The sequence below is a fragment of the Marmota marmota genome, unplaced genomic scaffold (assembly GCF_001458135.2).
Source record: "Marmota marmota marmota unplaced genomic scaffold, marMar, whole genome shotgun sequence".
Classification (NCBI taxonomy): domain Eukaryota; kingdom Metazoa; phylum Chordata; class Mammalia; order Rodentia; family Sciuridae; genus Marmota; species Marmota marmota.
This window is the reverse complement of record NW_026000082.1, coordinates 26991104-27011155: the sequence shown is the minus strand read 5'-3', so window position 1 is coordinate 27011155 and position 20052 is coordinate 26991104. Positions and strand designations below refer to the sequence as shown.

The 20052-nt window shown below is 54.8% G+C and overlaps 1 protein-coding gene across 2 annotated transcripts in view; it reads right to left on the bottom strand.

Annotated features, from left to right (window-relative positions):
• Grik3 (glutamate ionotropic receptor kainate type subunit 3) overlaps nucleotides 1-20052 on the bottom strand; it is a 104141-nt gene that overhangs the window by 51949 nt on the left and 32140 nt on the right. For both annotated transcript variants that reach the window (XR_007352102.1, XM_015484746.2), the window contains exons 7-9: nucleotides 17376-17483; nucleotides 14150-14263; nucleotides 5416-5619 (exon numbers count right to left, since the gene is read on the bottom strand). Coding sequence is in view for 1 of the 2 variants with exons in the window: in XM_015484746.2 (XP_015340232.2) it covers nucleotides 5416-5619; nucleotides 14150-14263; nucleotides 17376-17483 (426 nt within the window). In the remaining variant the exon portion in view is untranslated. The remainder of the gene's footprint in view (nucleotides 1-5415; nucleotides 5620-14149; nucleotides 14264-17375; nucleotides 17484-20052) is intronic.

Here is a 20052-nt window from a genome sequence, read left to right as displayed (position 1 = left end):
AGGTGTCACGGTAGTGAGTCACTCCTGACCCCACAGCCACGTCCCTGGGTGAGGTGGGCCAGCCCGTGCTTGTTCTCCTGTCCCTCACTCCCCGGCACCTGCTCAGTATGGGTCTGGCCCGTTCTGGGTGTTGGGCAAGAGCCAAGTTCAGCCCACCAGGTGCTCCAGGAAGAGCCAAGCAAAGGGCGTGGGCACTTCTGCCCATGCCACCCTCCTTGTATTCAGCGTTATGGGAAGCAGTTACTAAGTAGCACTCCGGAAGTGCTACTTCTCCACAGGGTAGAGGACCATAGGCCAAGGCTATGTTTGGCTATTCCTTGTCTCCATCTTGGGCCAGGCCATCGCACAGCCAGGGGAAACTCTGGTCATTCAGTATGTATGACAGTGAGGGCAAGAGCATAGAGATAAAGGAGCCAAGGGCTTGCTGTGCCCCAGAGGCCCTGGACCCCTCCTGCTCCTTCCCTCTTCCTCCGCCTCTGAATCCAGTGCCCAAGTACCTGGGAGAGCAGCGTGGACAGGGCTCCTGTGTCCCCGAGACCAGGTTTGCCACGGGCCAGCCAGGGGCACTCAATGACCCACGCTGGGGCTCACCCTGCACCCTGGGGGGTCAGGCTCAGGCTGTTGTGTAGGTGCTGCTCCTTCCCCGCCCCAGGGACCCCCCCTCCCCGCAGCTCCGTGCTGTCCTAGGTCACTGTTTTCCTCTTTGGCCTTCACGGCCCAGGTGTCTCTGGAATCCCCCTTTCATGCTGTTCCTGATCCTGCCCCAGGTCTCACCTCTTCTCTTCCTGAGCAGAGACCCCATCCCCGACTCCCAGGTCCCCTGCAGCCTGAGCTGCCTGTTCCCCCAAATCCCAACCTCCTGCCCTGCTGTCTCCTTGGATGTCCACTCATATGGCCAGCTGCCAAGTGGGTCCCAGGTCCCAACATGTCCCCAGCTGAACTCATGACCTCTCCTGAGTCCTCGTCTTCTCTGGGGGACTTGCTATCTGGCAATGACACCTAGCCTTCCATCTGTCCTGTTGGAATTCCACACCTCGTCCTGACTCCTCCCTTCCCCCTCTCTGTCCACCAATCACCCATCTCAATAATGTCAACTCTGGGTCCCCTCGCTGTGCCTTCACTTCCCCAACCTAACGCTCTGAGTTAGGCTACCACACTCCCCACCCAGGCCCTGGCCACGCCTCCAGAACGGCTTCCATTTGCCTCAGTAGCAGAGTTATTTTCAAATGCCAAGTTGACGTCACCCTGTACCCCCCATCCCCAGCTCTGCACCTTCCGGGATTCAATCAAACGTTCTGGTTCAGTGCACAAAGACTCTTCAAAGCTGTCTCTTGCCCCTTCTCTACCAGCAGCTCTCCTCTTGGCCTCAGGATCTCTACTCTTGGGGCTCCGTCTCCCCAGGCCCCAAAGAAGCTCCTGGGTACCTGGCGCCAGGACACAGAAACTCTGGATGGCAAGCTGGGGCTCCCCGTGTCGGAAAGGCCAATGCCCCGTCCTCTGGAGTGTGGCTCAGCTCCCTGTGAGTTCAGTCAATGTGAGTCAGTTCCCCGGAGCTGCCTGTTCGGGGTCCTTGAGGTAAGGTTGAGGTCCTAGCCACATCTGGCCTAGCAGGAGGGTCACGGCTGATGGGTCATTTCTCCCACAGCCACCATATTGAAGCAGGGTCACATGTTAGATGGGGGGCTGCCCCCGAATGGAATAGTGCCCAACCAGGGTGGTTCCCAGGTCTGAGGGCTTACTCAGCACCAGGCTCTGTTAAGCATTTGGAGGCAAGATCTCATGAAATCTTCCCATGAACAAGGGGCAAAAGGCCTCTTTATTATCCCCATTCCACAGATGTGGAAATAAAGGCCAGAGAAGTTAGATAACTTTCCCACGGTTGGCAGAAACACCCCAGGCCAGAATTCGAATCCATTTCCATTGGATTCCAGTGTCATCAAAACACAGGGGGGTCATTTAAGGCACAGGGGTGGGTAGAAGTCTTCTGAGGTGGTAAACAGAGCAAGCAGGCAGCAGCAGCGCGGAGACAGATGGGTGATGGATGCAGTGACCGCCACCCTAATTGGGTTTGTGGCTCCTGTGGTTCAAGTTCAAGGCCATCCAGGGAAGGTAAGTCCATTGGCAGGTGAGGGGAGCATCCTCCAGGTAGCCATCCTCCTCCACAGCCCTGGCTCCTTGGAAGGCTGTGTGGCACGGGACACAGGCCAGCAGAGTGTCAGGGAAGGACATTTTAAGTCCCGCTGGTCGGAGGCTCCACCCAGGGCCTCCAAATGGGCCTCGGGAGGCAGACACTTGCAAAGGTGGGCCTTCATCATTTTTACACCTACGTTCAGATCCCTAATAATGAAGTAATAATATTGCCAAGTCTTGACCATGCGTTCCAGGAGCCAGTGAGAAGACTAATTATCTGACGACACTAATAAATGGTTATGATGTTATTAAAAAGGGCACCAAGCTAGGATTAATAGGCTCATCAATTGTAGGGAATCGGGTTTAACAAGGTCCTCTGCATGTCCCATTAGGGCTCATGGCCTTGAGGGATCCTGGGCCTCCTAAAGTGCCTCCCAGCTGTGCAGAGGAGGCCGTGGATGAGGCTCCCTCCCTTTCCCAGCTGAGGGTCACTCGGGAAGACGAGGCTCTGCTGGGCTTTCTCTGCATAGCCCTTTTAAAAGTGGCTCTTCCAAGCTCTTGGGCCACTGGAGATGCTGTGACTGGCAAGAGCAGTTCAGCCCAGCTCACATCCGCATGTGGCCTTCGCTCTGCCTAGGACACCCCCTTCGGCCCCTGCCTGGCTTGCCTCTGCAAAGGACGGGCTCAGAACCCACCCAGGGCCCCAGACTCCAGAGCCCCACAGGAGGCGCAGGGGAACGGATAGATGGAGGTGCCTCTGGGGCCTGCTGACTGATTTCCATAATAATTACAGTTATTACTAATAACAGTGACAACACCACTCCCCTCCACTTACAGCGGATCCTACCACCTAGAAGCTGCTCCCCCACCCGCTGTCTCCTCCGGGCCTCACCACGGCTGGGAAGAACTCGGGGCAAAGGGACTTCCTGAGGCCCCTTCCCCCAGCCTCCAAGGAATAACTGGAAGATGGGTGTGGGGGTGCACATCTGTAATCCCGCAACTCAGGAGGCTGAGGCAAGGGGATCACAAGTTTGAGGCCAGCCTCAGCAACTCAGCAAGACCCTGACTCAAAATAAATAACTAACTACATAAATAGGGGTAGGGATGTAGCTCAGTGGTAGAGTGCCCCTGGGCTTAATCCCCAACAACAATAAATAAATAAATAAATACCATTTTTAATAGTAGATGCTGAGGCTGCGCTGATTAGGAAATACACACATGTTAACTGAGTCCTCGTGACAACCTCATGAAGCAGGTATTATCATCATTCCCCTTTCACAGATGAGGAAACTGAGGCACAGAGAAGTTAAGCAACTGTCCAGGAACACACAGCTCCTAAATGGCAGAACCAAACCCAGCCTGAGTTCATCCTCTTTACCATTGAGCCTTTCCTATCAGGCTTCCCCGGAAGCCCGGTTCCCTAGGCCCTAGAACAGGACTCCGCTGAGTCAGGCTCTGCTTGAGCCTTCATGCTCCAAGCTACAGCCTCCCTCCCCGTTCTCAGCCTCCAAGGTACGGTAGCCCCCTCAGACCCTTAACAGGAAGTCTGACTGGCTTGCCTCCTCCCTGGAGAGGTGAGGTAATGAGTCCTACCCATTGGCTGGCACTTGTGGGTTGCAAAGACCTACTGCATGAGCTGCCTCTGCCCTGGCTCCTGATTAGGATATGCTTTTTTGGAGAGGCTGCAGCCCTGGGCTGCTAAGGCACAGAGCCCCCAAAGACTGGATGCCTGGCCCTGATGCGCAAGTAGTACTACTTTGAATACAGATCCACCACTTACTCTCCCGGGGCCTTCTCTTTACTGCCTCATCTGTGAAATGGGTGTTACTGACAGCATGGACCACAGCTGGCTGGATTCAGGGTAAGTGAGAGAAGGAATCCAAGGGGTCTATTATAGCCCAGGCCCTGCATCCGTTAGCTTCTGGTATGATTTCTATGGAGTTAGACAGATTCTTCCATCAAGTAGAGGACTCTGAGCCGGAAGGCAGGGGGCATTTATTCTGTGCCAGGTGAGCCTGCACAAATGGGGCCTTAGGGGTTGCAGTATATTCTAATTCCTCCTAGAGGAGAAATGCAGACATGGAGGCCCAGGGGGATGACGAAATGTGAGGGTCACACGTCTATTGGGTGGGAAAGCCACATTGAACCCCAGGTTCACTGGACTCGGGGTCCCTGCTTCCAAGAGCCAGGATGTGTTTGTGGTAGCATCTCACGAGGCAGGTGGAGCCGGAGCCTCACAGCAATACCACACGGCTCCCGGGAAGAGGGGGGGATTAATGTGCCCATTTCACAGAGGAGAAAGCAGCTCACAGAGGTCAGGTGACTCACCCCTGTCCCCATGCTAATGAGGGAAGAATCAGGAGCCCAGGGTCCCTGATCTCTCCCCTATGTGGCATCCCTACCTCCTTGATTCCTCCCCTGCTGTGGTGTCCCTAGCCCCCCTGATCCCCCCATGCTGTGGTGTCCCTAGCCCCCCTGATCCCCCCATGCTGTGGTGTCCCTAGCCCCCCTGATCCCCCCATGCTGTGGTGTCCCTAGCCCCCTGATCCCCCATCGCTAGTGTGTCCTAGCCNGGTGTCCCTAGCCCCCCTGATCCCCCCCTGCTGTGGTGTCCCTAGCCCCCCTGATCCCCCCCTGCTGTGGTGTCCCTAGCCGGTGGCTCCTCTGCTTCCCTCCCATGTCCCTCAAGCCCTGGCCCTGACCAGCCGCCCTCTCTTCCCTCCGCCTGCTGTGGCTCCTGCTTCCCGGCCCGTCTCCTACCAGCAGCCTGAGAAGCTGCTTCTGGTCTCACCCTCCCTCCCGACCCTCAGCCGGCTCTCTGGACCACCTGTCTCCCCCGTGAACCCAAAGTTCCTAGAAGCAGTGACAGATCTCTCCATGTCCTTGAGGTTGGTGGACTGTTCCATCCTGGCCCCCCCCAGCCCCTGGCCCACGTCTGGGACATCCTTTTGTACCTCTTAAAGGAGCTGAGGGCCCTGAGAAGCTGGGAGACTCCTCCTGAGAAAGTTCCTCATAGATGCTGGTGGGGCATGCTCAGCCTCAGGGGCTGACACAGGTGTTTGCAGGAGGTGGTTGGCAGGAGGAGGTGCCCAGGAGGCGGGGCAGGTCTGGGAGAGCTGGGCACACTTCCCCAGTCTCCAAGGGCACAACCTTCACCTCCATAGCCCTGGCCACCAGGTCCTCAGCTGCTGGATGCCTGGCCCTGATGCACAAGTAGCACCTTATCAAGCCTCCCAGGGGCCTTGCCCACCACCCCACCCCCGTCCGCACCCCTGTCCCGCTTACGTGGTCGATGAGCTCCTTGACCATGCCATTCCACTGGCCCTTGTCGTCCTGCGCCCCGTACTTGCCGTCCTCCACCAACCGGATCTCATAGGAGAAGCCCAGGATGTGGGCCAGCTCCTTGAGCAGGTCAATGCAGTAGCCCTCGAAGCGGTCATTCCCATACAGGGTCCTGTCAGACTTCCGGAACATGACGAAGGGCTCCTCCTACAGGGACAGATGGGGGAGGGGATGACAAAGGCTGAAGGGGAGGTGGAGGCGGCTGGAAACCTCTACTTTTTAAAAAATAAAACATTTGAGGGCTGGGGTTATGGCTCAGTGGTAGAGCGCTTGCCTGGCATGTGTGAGGCACTGGGTTCGATTCTCAGCACCACATATAAATAAATAAATAAAATAACAGTCCATCAACAACTAAAATAAATAAATAAATAAATAAAAACATTTGGGGTGGCTCAGATGAGCGGCCGGCTAAGTGGGCAGAGGGACAGCGCCTTTCCCAAGAGCCAACTTGGTGCCCTGCAAGCTGAATGCTATGGGCAGTTCCTGGGTACCTACTGACCCACTAGCCCAGTGGCCACAGAGCTAGAAGGTGGTAGGACAGGGCTTTGAGCTTGAGACCGCCTGATTCTAAACCCACGTTCTCTCCGGGCCAGAGTTCTGAGTGAGCTCCCGGGGCAGCATCAGCGGCAGGACCTGGGAACTTGTTGGAAATGCACATTCTCGGGCTCCATCCCAGACCTACTGTGCCAGAAACCCTGGGTGTGGCCCAGCAATCCGGGTTTGCATAACGCTCCTGAGAATCCGGATGTCCACTCAAGTGGGAGGACAGGGCTGTAGAAAGCCCTTCATCAAGTGTCTTCCCGACTCCGGCTGGAAGATTAGATCGACACACTCCTGGTACCACTCTCTTTCTAAGCATCTCCGCAGTCTCCGCGCTAGGATCTGCCAGGTGAGTGATGGCCGATAACGGAGACAGCTTCATTTGTATGTGGCTGCGCGGGCTCCAGGAAATTAGCAAATGAGACAGAGCTCAACGTGCGTGCTGAGCACAGGAGCCCAGAGTCACCAGGCAGAAGCCGGGTGCCTGTTTAACTGCAGAGCAGACCCATAGGGGGTACTCGTGACCCCATCTGATGGAGGCAGGACGTGAAGTTCTGGAGGACAAGTGACTTGCACCTGCTGACCCTGGGGGCATCGAGAGGGGACCTGAACTTGGGGGATGGGACCCCTGAGTGCAAATTCCAGAGGCCCCAATCCCCATGGTGTAGCTCCCTGGGGACAGGTGATCCTCATAAGGTGGTTTGTAGAGCCAAGGACACCTGACCTGTGTCAGATTCCCCTGCCACAGGCCCCCACATCTGCAGAACCTGGGGGTTCTGATGTGTCAAGGTCCAGGCCTCCAGCATGGTGACCGGAGGCCAGGTCAACATGCAAGCCCGTGTCGCTGCTGGTTCTGTCTACCCAGGCTCACGCATATATCCCTAAGCTGGGGTCTGGCTGAATTCCCAAAAAACTCAACATGGAATGAATTCCTACTATGCACCAGGCACCAATTTAAACTCTTATCACAGGATGTCTTAAGTCTCACTAGCTTGCAAAATAGGTGACATTATTCCTATTTGATAGATGAGGTTCAGAGAAGGTCAGAAAGTTGCCCAAAGTCACACAGGAGCTGACTTACAGTTCGATGGGTGCAGCTCCAACCCTCCCCGGGCAGCACCCCTGCCTGGCTGTTTCCCTTCATGTTCCGGGGGGCTGAGGGGGGTGTCGGAACTCCCTGACTTCATGGGCTTTTCTAGATCCCAGACTCGGGTCTAGAACTGACGTTCCAGTGCCTGCCTCTGGACCACTGGCTTGGGCCTGCAGCTTCCCTGCTCCTTCCCGCTGGCAGACCTTCCCCGAGCCCCGCTGGGCAACCTCAGCTGAAGGAATGGTCCTGTGGGGGAGGCCTGCGTCCCCTCCCGCCTACATTAAGGCACACGCCTGAGTATGCAGGTGTCCTACTGGCCTCTCCACTGCTGAGGCCATGCTCTTGACCCCATGGGCCCCTGGGGTGGGCTGGGCACTGGGAGGTCCAGTGAAGACTCCTGCCGAGGTCGGTCAGGAGCAGAACCCCCAGCAGCCTCCAGGGGGCTCCTGCTATGGAGGGGTTCAACTTTTTGGTCCAGGTTCTCCAGCACTGCCACCTCCCGAGATCCTGTCCCCCATATGACTGATCCAGTCTGGCTTTCAGGAGTCCCTTGGGATGGGGGACGCGGGGCACATCTGAATCCCAGGGGGCCCTGACTCTTCAGGGATGCTGGGAAAACATCTTCTCAGTCTAATGGATGGAAAGCTGGACTTTTCGGCCAGCCTCGGTGCCTGACCTCAGTGCCTCTCCTGTCCTCCCGCCAACTGAATAGGTGGCTCAGCAGTGTTGAGCCCAGGTGGGCTTGGGGAAGGTACTGAGGCCACCTGGAGGAAAGGGAGATTCATCTGGTCCATATGAAGCCTTCCTATCAATTAGTCTTAGGGCAGAGGCTGCCTGAACCCTGGTCCAGGGCCTGGTGAGCAGTGCCTGGGCAGAATTTCAGTCCAAACTCATCCTTGGTTGATGCTCTTGTGCAGTGAACAAGCCACACTACCGCCCAAGGTGGCCCTGATTTTATTTAGTTCAAGGAAAGACTCAGAGAGAAGGTACCATCTTGCCTAGGGGAACCACCAACCACGCCTAGATTCTTAATTCCTTCTGGAAGATGGGGGTAATAACAGACCCCACCCTAACCTGCAGGGTTGTTGTAAGGATATAACACATCCACCTCCGAGAAGCACTCAGCACCTGGCAAGTGTTAGCTGTCCATATTGTCTTCATCAACACTGTCACTGTCGTCATCACCTTCTTCCCGTGTGCTGGCTGACCTGTTACTGCAGTGACCTTTCCCACCTAGAGACCGCCCCCAATACCACCACAGGGTAAAAATCACCTCGCCGGCAGGGGGAAACCACTTGGGAAAGGTCCCTGAGAAAGCACACCTCCTGACCCCTCTGCCCCCCTCTCTGGCCTTATCCTCTAAAATTAGCACTTCATTTGTGAAGCCACCGAAGCCCCAGAATCTATACATCTCCATATAAATACGCTGCCTTCGGAGCAGCTGTAAAATGCCATTAATTTCGGGAAGTGCTTTGCGGATGGCATACATATTTAACAGCCAAAGCCCAGAGCATTAAAATGGTGCTCGCCTTAGTAATGTGTCTCCAGACCTGCAACATTTCCTAGGGGGTAATTCTGAACTCCGCCAACTACTTATTCATGGACTATTTCACAATTTATTACTGGAAATGTCCAGACAGCCAATTCACAAGCTCTCTCGGCTGCTAATCGATTGCTCAGTGAAGGTGCCCTCAATTTCATAACTTCACGCTCTCCTATTGCTCGGGGAGAACAGCCGTAGGACCAGGGGTAATATTTCTCTTCAACAAGTCACAGAAAACAGGGGTCCAGAAAAATAACCTTTTCCGACTTTCTGTCACTGGGGCTGCTGCTTGGGTTTCTCAACAATCACTTTGACCAATGTGAAAGCAGGGCCTAGCACTAAGCTTCTCCCCGTGATAGGACCCTGGAGTCAGAAAAGCGGGCTGGGGGACTAGCCCTAAGTGGGGAGGGGCTCAGGGGTTAGCTACCTAATCACTCTGCTCCCACAACCTGCTCCTTCCTTCCTTCCTTCCTTCCTTCCTTCCTTCCTTCCTTCCTTCCTTCCTCCCTCCCTGTCCTTCCTTCCTTCCTTCCTTCCTTCCTTCCTTCCTTCCTTCCTTCCTTCCTTCCTTCGTACTGGGGATTGAACTCAGGGGCACTTGACCACTAAGCCACTTCCCCAGCCCTATTTTGTATTTTATTTAGAGACAGAGTCTCACTGAGTTGCTTAGTGCCTTGCTAAGTTGCTGAGGCTGACTTTGAACTTGATCCTCCTGTCTCATCGCCCCCTCCCCGCCCCCACCCCAGTGCTGGGATTACAGGCATGTGCCACTGTGTCTGGCCTTCACCCTTCCTTCTGATGTCAACCCACATCCACATGTTGACACCCGTAGGTACCCAGAGCCCCTGGCAACACCATGTGCCCAGGTGGTCTGTCTGCCTAGCCCTGCTGGGACACGCTGGTCAAAGCCCCTGGACCCAGGGCTTCTGCTGGTTAGAACAAGAGAGGCAGGAGGAACTGGCTGCTGGACTGGGGTGCTTCTCCCAGTCCACATTCTGGCCCTGGCTGGGTCCCCTCTCCTGAGGCTGGGTGCTGAGGGTTCGGCCGGCCTGGCAGTTGGGTCTATGTGGGTCACGATGTACACTCAGCACAAATACTGCCAGTGAGCATCCGGACCCCAAGGGTGGCCAGTTCCACACCCACACCCTGACACTTCCGCTCACATCAGCAGCTAAAAGAACCCTGAACCTTCAAAAGCAGGGCCCCCAGGAGTGGGCCGGGTGTGCTTTCTCTGTGTGTGAGCTGAGGTTTGGGCAGATGAATTTTTCATGACCTCATGGAAGAGCGGAACTAGAACAGAGGCCGGGGCGGGTGGGAGTCAGGGTGACGGGGGGGCGGAGTGAGGTGCTGCAGGCAGGAATGGGCAAGGCTGCAAGAGCTCAGAGAGTCAGAGTGCATGCAGTCAGCTTCTGTCCGTCTGCCTGTCCAGGGCGAGGCACCCTCAGCACCTAAGCCCAAGTTTTAGCACAGGGGAGAAGAGGAGGCCAGTTTGGGGGTGGTCCACCCAGAGCTGCTGGGGTCTGCCACAAGCAGGGAAAATAAAGAGGGGGAGAAACCCCCGGGGGTCTCAGCTCCAGGCCTTGTTCCCCAGAGGCAAAGTGGTTTGATGTTCTTGCCCTGTGATTCAGTACCTGCCTGTCACTCAAAGTGCTGTTGCCTTGACAACGCACTCCTGGCCAGGCAGGGGGCTGCGCTCACAGCGGGAGGTGCTGGCCCTGCATTCAGCTGACTAGCACAGGGGCTGGGTTTTTCAGCCAGAGCCACTGGGCCTGGGCCAGGCTGGGCCACTCCCTACAACCTGTGCAGCTGCACCAGAAGCCCACGACAGAGAGCGTCCCCCAGGGCTCTGGACATGCAGACGGTGGCTCGGAGCCTTTCAGGCACCTTCCCTGGAGCATCTGAAGCAGCTCTAGGTCTCCAGGTGGCCCCAGGCCAATCCTTCACAGGAGCGTGCATCTCTCTCCCACTAGGATACTTTCAGCTGGACACAGAATTTCTTGGAGACCTGTGCAAAGGCTGGACCACATTCTCCCTCCATTTCCTGCCTCCAGGAAATACTAGGCTTTTCTCACTGCCCCACAGGGAGAAGCAGAGCTGACCCCAGGGGACGGGGAGAGGTGAGCCCTGGCTCATCCCTAGGCCATGTGGCTGATACTGCATGATGGAGTGAAGATGGTCAGTGTGGCCATCCATGGGTGTGGGACAGCTGCTTCAAGGCATGTCAGAGGTCAAGGCAATAGGGCCAGAGAGATGAACTGTTACGATGTCAGAGCCAGGCGCTCAGACAGTGACCAGGGAAAGGGACTAGGAGACAGCTGATGTGATCTGCAGTGTCACATCTGAGCAGAAGATACAGCTTGGGTTCCTGAGGGGGGTCACCAACCCTAAGGCCTTCAGAAGCCAGTGGGGAAACAAAGTGATAAGAAGCAGCCTCACAGCCCGGCGGGCATAGTGGTGCAGGCCTGTAATCCCAGTGGCTCAGGAGTCTAAGGCAGGAGGATCGTGAGTTCAAAGCCAGCCTCAGCAAAAGTGAGGCACTAAGCTACTCAGTGAGACCCTATTCCTAAATAAAACACAAAGGAGAGCTGGGGATGTGGCTCAGTCGTCGAGTGCCCCTGAGTTCAATCCCCGGTACCTCCCCCCTAAAAAAGAAAAGAAAAGAAGCAGCCTCACGTATGCATGTGCCCATGAGGGAGTGATGGGGTCTGGAGAGGCCCACTGGACATTCAGACACAATTTCAAAGTTTATAATGCAATGTGCCCCATGCCAGGAATCACCACTGGGACTGCGGTCAGTCTTTGGTGACATCCAGGGCTCTGCCTGTGGACGGAAGCAGAGGTTTTCACTACAACTCTTCGTCCAAGTGATATGCTCAACCCAAGCTCACGGGGCTCTGGATATATAATCAATAGCAATGAATAACAATAACAGCTCTCATTTAGTGCTTGCCCCACGTGGTTTATATTTATTAACCATTCATCCTCTCGACTCCACGGAGTAGGTGCAATTATTATATCTCACCTTTCAGATGGGAGCCAGGCACAGAGCGGTTAAGCAATGTCTCAGGGTCACACCTAAGTCAACAGGGAAGCCAGGATTCATCCCCAAAGGCCGTGCTCTTAGCCATCACACGGCCTGCCCCTGCAACCGTCCCAAGATGGTCTTTCTCTCCCTCTTGCCTGGGCCTAAGGGCCAGTCGGAAGTTAGGGTGGGATGCCCCTTAATGGAATGAACATGACAGGTTGGGGACATTGGCAAGAAGCTGCCGGTGTTCATGAAGAAGCAGAGAATACTGGCAGGTCAGGAGCACGGGGTGTCTGCTGGATTCTGCCTCTGCTCCAGTAGGAAAAACCCCGTGCTTCTGCACAAGGACCTAAGAAATCCCTGATGCCTCTGCAGAAGGGTTTTATGCCCTTGGAATTGGGCTGCTGCCATTTTAATAAAATTTAACCCTGTGGTCTTTCAAGGTGGCTGTCTTTTGCATCTTTTCAGGATATTCGCCCTCACTTACCTCTTCCTTTCCAAGTATTGTTTTGCGGGTTCTACCGCCTTAGCTCATTTAATCATCTCTCCTCCGAATCTCTTAAATCATACTAGTTTTATCTTTTTTTAATCTTGCCTTGCAAAAAGTGTTTTATTTATATCTCACATTTTATGCAGCTCTGCTTTTAATCTTTTACCACCTTTTTATTATTTTATTTTTACCCTTTTATATTTGAGCTTTGTCACACTTTTATCCTTTTGCTTTTTGACATTTTGGTTTAACATTTTTTACCTTGTCTAGTCGGGGCCGTAAATTATTTAATTTTTCGTCTTTTTTAATATCGCTCCTTCCTCTCTCATTCCTTACCTTCATTTTCTCTTCATTATTTCCCTCTTAACCTTTCTATTTGGCTCCTCCCTTAACTCTCCCTTTTCTCCGTCCTATTTTTAAACACATCCATATTCCTCTAATTGCCCATCAGCAACCCTCTAATTCCTTTGCTTTTTTTTATTTGTTTATTTTTATCTTTTACATTTTCACATTATGGTTTTTTCTCCTGTTCTTGTTGAGATCTTTTGACTTATTGGGTTTAGCAGCTTGAATTTTTTATGTGAGCCTAGTTAACAAGAAGTGGATCATAAAGCCTGGCAGGATGGAGAGATCATATATATATATATTATATATATTTTTTTAACTGGGAAGATTCCAGAGAGGGTCTTGCCCCAAAGAGGGGGCTATTCTCTCCCCAGCCCTCTTCCTCTGGCTCCATCAGCAACCTGCCAAGAATCCCCATTAGACCTATGTCCCCCTTATTGGGGATCTCTAGGTGATAATAACCCTGGGATCTGGGGATAAGGCCCACAGACTCAAGCTCCCACTACACAGGGGCGGTGCCCTGAGGTCTGCTATTCCCTGGGATTCCTGGAGGAATGGTGTGATTCCCCACTGCATCCCTACCTGTCCCACCACCCAGCCTCTGGGCGCCTGTGCCATGAGTCACAGTTTGGGGGAGGACATAGGACCATCCAGGAGGGCCTGACCAGAGGCATCTGCTGGGAAAGCAGCGGGGAGCCACCCGTCTGGACAATGCTGCATGCAGGCTACTCCCCGCAGCAGCCTTACTGAACCCCACCAGGCTCTGTGAGCTCCCCCCTGGGTAGAGGAACAGCCCAGGCATGTGGTCCTCACAGGTCTGTTTGCTGTGTTATAAGGGAGAGGCTGACTAGGGCCAGAATTACCCTCAAATCTTGGGTCAGATTCTGCTGGGCTGTGACTGAGCTGTCTCCCCTCAAGCTAGCCCGGCGAGGGTCCCCATGAGCAGTGCTGTGACTCTGAGAGGGTCTGTCCTGTGCCTCTGCACAGTCCTGAGGCCTCCCTCGCAGGAGGGGCTGGCCCTGTGGAGTGGCTTTGATGCTACTCGGTGGAAGGAACCGAGGCCTGAGTCTGTCCTCTGGCTCTGATCCAAGCTGCAAGGTGCAGAGAGCACGGGAGATCCCAAGAGCCACTTCCTGGTTGAAATGGGTCAGAGGGGACTCTATTCAGTCCCCATCTGAGGGAGGAGGAGGATGGAGGAGAGAGGAAAGCATGGAGAAAGGATGGGATGCCAGTGGTCCTAGCTGCCAGCTCTCAAGGAGGGGACACTGCAGAAGGTGGCATGTAACGGGCTTCCAGCCTGGGGAGGCAGAGCCACAGCAACCCTCACAGCTGAAGGACGGAGCGGGAGAAGCAGCCTGTGACCTGGTGCAGTAGGCAGCTCACCCCCTTCTACCTCCATCTTGGTTCCTACTCAGACAGCAGGGGCTCAGGTAGTGGATGGGGGTGGGGTGCACAAGCATGGGTCTCCCTCTGCCATGTGAGTGGCACCCATGTCCCAGCTGCTCCCTAGGGTTTCCACCTTCCTGAAGCCCCCCGCCACCACCCGGCCTTTTAGAGGTGAGCACGACAGGGGTCTCTCCAGCCTAGATGGTGAGCCCACCCCCAGCGCAGACAGCCCTTCCCACAGGGGCTGCAGGCTCTTACCAGCACGGTGGTGACGATGAGTGACCTGTTTGTCAGAGAGTCGGTGACATTAGGGCCTCGGCCTTTGGCAACCTCCGTGATATTGAGCCCGTCAGCGGGGCTCCACACCCCCACCTGGACGGACAGACAGAGGAGAGGGTGCTTTCCATGTGCTCCCTAGCCGCCAGGAGCACCGTCATCCCACTGTCGTTGCCTGCATGCTGGGAGTCAACTGTACTGATGACAACTCTGTTGCCCTCCCTGTCCTTCCAGGACAAAGACCCCCAAGGCATCCACGTGCCTGGATATATATACCACCTCCCCTTTCAGAGGGACACAGGAAATCAGAGGCAGCTCCAGGGAACCTGGAAAAGCAGCTGGGCTGAGCAGATGCCAAGCAGGGGCTGAGCGACTTGGAGGTCCTGCCCTGGGGCCAGGTCCTGCCCCGGGATGCCTCTTGGAAGACCCTGAGCACCCTGCTGCTCACTCACTGGGTCTGAGTCCCAGTGTCAGCTCAAGATGGCCTGGAACAAGGGCCACATGCCCCACATGATTGTGGACTGAGGGAGCAATGAGCGGCCTGTGCGCAGGCCTGCAGTCTGGCAGGAGGGCTGTCCTCGGAAGCCCTTTGGGGGTGGTAGCATAAGGAGGGGTGAACTTCACAGCAGGGGGTGGTCTGGGATGCCCCTGGGTTTGAGGACAGTTTATTTTGTGAGTTACTTCTAAAGTCAGCAGACACCTTGGCCAAGATGGCACAATATCTGCACCCTGTCCCCAGCACCCTTTGGATACGGGGTTTGAGGCTGGAGGGAGGAAAGGAAGGTCAAGTTTATAAATGGGCCTAAAGCTCTGGGCCTCTTGGAGATCCTTTCTGACTCAGCTCTGCCCAGCTGTGCCCCATTTTGGCCCCTCTCTGTCAAGGAAGGTTCTGGCACGCCCACTGTGTCCTTGGCCCAGTTGGGGAGGGGGGGTACTCAGGAAACTTAATCAATTAAACAGAGAGGCTGAATGCAAACACCCCATTCAGAGAGCTGTGCAAAGCAGATAGCAGAGAGATATGTAATTATGCCTGGGTAATTCTGCTTTAATCCTCCCAAAGCCACTGGCTGAAGCTGCCTGGATCAGCTATGACCTGGCTTAGCAAACAGAAGTGAGGATATGAGAGGCCGCGCGGCTGCGTTTGGGGCTCAGCATCCTCTCCGGGCAGGATCTCTGCCTCTGCGGACCACCAGGGCCACACGGAGAGGGGACAGGTAGGCAGCAGCCAAGAGGCTCTTTTCTCACATGGACCAAGCTCAGAGTGGAGGTCAGCACTGGGGTGTCGGAGGTACTTAACAAACATCTGTCCAGAGGTTGCATGAACAGCAGGGTCCCTCCTGTAGAAAGCTCTACTGAGTTCTGGCTTTGGGGCTTGCTAGACAGCAGGTGCTTTGGAGCTGAAAGACAGTTAAAGAGCGAGGAGGCTCTCTGCTCACAGTCTAGGTGGCTGTGACCAGGAGCCTCTGGTGGGTGCCCCACATGCCAATCTATGTCCAGGGATAATGGTATTGAGCATTGGCCAGGGTGTGCCAGATTGCTGGGATAGGGAGACTCCAGGTGGGCACAGATAGAAAGAGTGTGCCAGTGATCAATTATTGATGCCTGCCATGGGCACAGGAGAAGGAAATGGTAGCGTGTGTGCCATCGACTGTCATCTCTATTTTCAGAGACGCGGTAGCTGAGAAAGCAAAACTACAACAGCAACCTGAGCGAATTCTGCACCCCCGAAGCACTGTCAGGAAGGCTGCTCTCCACCAGGGTTGAAATGGAACCCACTCCATGGGAACTCAGAGTTTGCATGGGGTTGGACCAACTGGCCTTGGTCATCTCAGGAGTGCAGGCCACAGCCCCGTCCTTAGGGGCTGGCACAATGTGTGACATGAAACGGTTGTGAAGGAAGGGTGAGCTCTCCCTGTCCAAACCCTCCCCAGCACAGTGGCCCCCATGTGTCAGAAAGCTCAGGAGTTCACAGAGGACTCCTGGCCACAGGAGCTGCAAGCCGAGTGGAGTGGGTCTATGCATGAGGGGCAGAGGCCACAGCCTGCACCTGGGGCTACAGGAGGGAACATGCCCAGGGATGTGGGAAGGTGTGGGTGCAACTGGACCGTGGGGTTTGTTAGGGAGCAGTGGAGGCCAGGCCTGAAGGCCCAGCTGGGATACTGGTCAAAGAGCCTTTTGGTTCTGAGTGAGGCTGAAGCTTAGTGATTTGGCATGGGGTGGCGGGGGCAAGCTGGGCTTGGGGAAGCTTTTTGTGTGTACATTTGAGATGGCTGAAGGGCTCAAGGGTGAGATGCGGCAGCTCGGGTAGGATATTAAAATAATCCAGAGGCTGAGCCAGGCAGGCGGGGAGGAGAGAGAGGAATCAACCTCTGAAGCAGCATCAGAGGCCACCCACTCTCCAGCCTCAACTCCCTGGGTTTTATACACACCATCTCTCAGGGTTGGAGAAGGGCCCCGGTGGCTACCAGGGACCAGTCTGTTGCAGGACAGGTATGGCTGAGCCCTGGCCCCATGTTCCAGGGGTTGCTGAGAATCTGGGGCTCACGTTAAACCTATTCTTGGCCCAGCAGCCTGACTTTGACAGAACATGCTGGGGGTTCCCAGGGGTCAGAATTGGCCTCATTAAAAACATTTCTACGTTAGTGAGATGGGGAGCCCCACCCCCACCCCAGCCCCAGGCGGGCTTGCTTTCCTTGTCCAGAACTCTTTGAAATCAGAAGCCTTAAAAGCTGAGTGAGCTCAATCTGTTCCAACCTTTCTTCAAGGCTAGAAATCACCTCAAGCCTTCTAGACGAGCAATGGGCAGCCAGACAATCAATCTTTGCTTACATGCCTGTAGTGACAGTGAGCTCACTACTTCCCAGGTGGTCATGCCCTGGAGGTTAGAATGCTAGTTTTATTCATATCAGCCCTGCAGGGACTCAGAGGCAGTCTGTCTGTCCCATGGGTCTTTTAGGTTAAGCATCTTTGATGGTCCTTGCTCAGTGATGGCTTGGGTGTCTGCTACCACCAGCCACTGGGCTCTTCACCTCTCGTGATCTCTGCTGGGCCCATAGATCTGCAGTGGTCACAATGGGTGGTGTCCAACCTCAAGCACAGGCTGCACCAGGTCCTGCCCTCTGCCTCTGAGCCTCTGCCAGGAGCCTGCGGGAGGGGGTTGAAGAAGACCCTGCTCCTCTGCCTGACCTCCATCTCTGAGTCCACACACCTTCTCCAGGCCATCTTCCTTCAGGCTGATGATGTCCAGATCAAAATCTGTCCGCAAGCCACTGGTTTTGTTGAAAACAATCCGTCCAGTTAATCCTTCCCATTGAGCCTGCGGAGGGGAGAGGGCAGAGAGCGGCAATTCCTCAGGCTCATAAATCATCATTCGGTACAACTGTACAATGCTTCATTTTAATTACTCCTTGCACTGATACTGTTCCCCCAAGACCATGATTAATTAATAATCACCTCCATCATTGCTGGGGCCGCCGTGCGAGCCAGCGATTTCCATAAATTCTATTATGCTCTTTACCCAGCTCCGCATTCGCACCTCCTCGTGTACAACATCGATCTCGGATGCGCTCAAATGAGCCCCCGCCTCAAAGCCATGGGAAGGGGGAGCCTGTGTCAAACCCCCGGAGAGGGTAGGGAGGCAGCAGAGGTGCTGGGGCAGGCAAGAGCCGCCGAGAGGCAGGAACACCAGAGGGACCTGGCTACAGAACTAGGAACCTGAAGTAGCCCCCCAGAGGCAGGGGAGACCGAGGAGGCGCCTCCTCCACCCTCAGCCCTACCTCCAGGCACACTAGGACTCAGAGCTCTGGGGTCAGGGTGCTGGGTTCAAGCACAATCGCCGCGGGAACTTGGGTGTTCCATGTCTCCTCAGCTATAAAATGTAACTGATCGCTACGTACCCCTCCTACCAAAGTGCGGTAAGGGCGAAATAAATCACATAGACTGCTGAGAACAGTGCCTGGCAGAACATGAACCCTGGACAAATAGTGGCTTTTATTTTATCTTATTTATTTATTTTTTAAATTTGAAACGGTATTTTTTAATAGACCAACTATTAAGGAAATAGCACGTTCACACATTGGAACCAAGAAAACAGACAACTTAAGATTTTAATTTAAGATTTTAAGTTATTTTGATCATTATGCATCAAAAGACTCTAAATACAATAGACATTGTATTTTAAATATCTTAAATTTTTTTTTAAAATTGTCATTAGGATCATTAACAGAGAGAGGCAGGTGGAGGTTCGGCAGGCCAAACTGAGTGAAGCTCCGCCTTCCAGACCATGGTGAGCCCAACTGGCCACTGGCTGTTTTTGTAAATGGTTGATTAGCTCACAGTCGTGCCCACCTGTTCACAGACAGGTTCTGGTTGCTTTTGAAATGCAGCTGCCGAGGTGAGATGCTTGAGGTGGGGACAGAGCTGATTTGACCCAGTAAGCCTGAACTTCTTTTCTATCTGCTTCTTTATGGAGAACTGGCACCACACGATACCTTTCCTGGGGGCCTGGAGCATCAACTCTATGAGGCACATTCAGGCTGTTCAGAGCACATGACCTCCCCAGGGGTGGGGGTGGGGGTGTAGTGGGCCAGGCCAGGATCCTGATTCCGGCTGGAGCCACAGCAGCTCACACAGCCCAGCAGAGACAGCAGAGACTGGGCCAAGTCAGAAGGCCTTCCCAGGGCCCTGCCCCGCAGCCCCAGCTGGGTTCCTTCCCAGACTTAGGATGGCAGCAGCTCTGCATTGAACACTCAGGCTTTCTAAGTCTGGGGGAAAAACAAATCCCTGGAGTCCTGGGGAGCAAAGGTAGGCTTGGGAGCAAGAGACAACCTGGGGCCCACACAGCCTGACTGGGCTGGCAGGTGGCGGCAGGGGAGAGGTCTCCAGGGAAAAGAGAGGCCAAGGGAGAGCTGAATATTGGCTGCATCCTGGCTTGGATCAGGTTCCCTGCAGACTGAGAAAGGCCCCAGCCTTTCCCTGGATGAGCTTGCCCAGAACCCGTGCACGCACCCACAAGTTCCCACAGATCTGGGAGGCTGAGCTACCCACAGATCCCAGCGAAAACCCCTGGGGCTCTCCAAGCACTGGGGCAGTTCTGGGGCACTGTGAGATATTCCTGATGAATACCCATGTGGACAAATGGGTTTCCTAACTCAGGAAGGGGGCGGCGCCTTGGGGGTCAGGGAGGCATGTAAAACAAAAGGGGTTAGAACATGAACTTTAGTCTAGTGATCTCATCCCTCAGTTGCAGGAAGGGACAGGTTACCGCTTCACAGGTGTTGAAAAAGTCTATCAACTGCTTGACACGGAGTCTGCAAGTAGCTCTCTAGGTTTAGGGCTGGCACTTGGCTGGGGACAAAGGGGTAGTCACTTGGGCCAAGTCCAGCTCCAGTAGGAAGCTCATCACAGAACTGTTATCTTCCCCTGCAGGAGCCCACTGAGTTCTCACGGTGATCCTGCCAGCTGGGCCTCCTATTAAAATGCCCCCACCTGACAGATGTGGATACTGAGGCTCAGAGAGGAACCGAGTTATGCAGGTCCCCAATACTGGCAGGCACAGAATGGCCTCTTGCTGCAGTAGCAGAGCTGAACGGCTGCGGGGTGGGGAGAGCTGACATGGAACTCAGGGAGCTGGGAACCAAGGAACTGGGGACAGAGATTAAAAGACACACCAGAGAAGGCAAACGCCAAAGTTTCTGACTTCACAGGGAGGCTCTGCTTCCCTCAGGCCGGCTCCCCAGTCCCTCTCCTCGCAGCCCCTACAGCCTGGGCTACCTCCTGGCCCCCAGGGGAAATCACAGCGGGTGCCCTGGAGGCTGGCTGGGAGGCAGCTTTCTCCCCACAGCCACAGGGGAATTAAATGCCAGCCGGTGCGGCCTGTCTGTGGG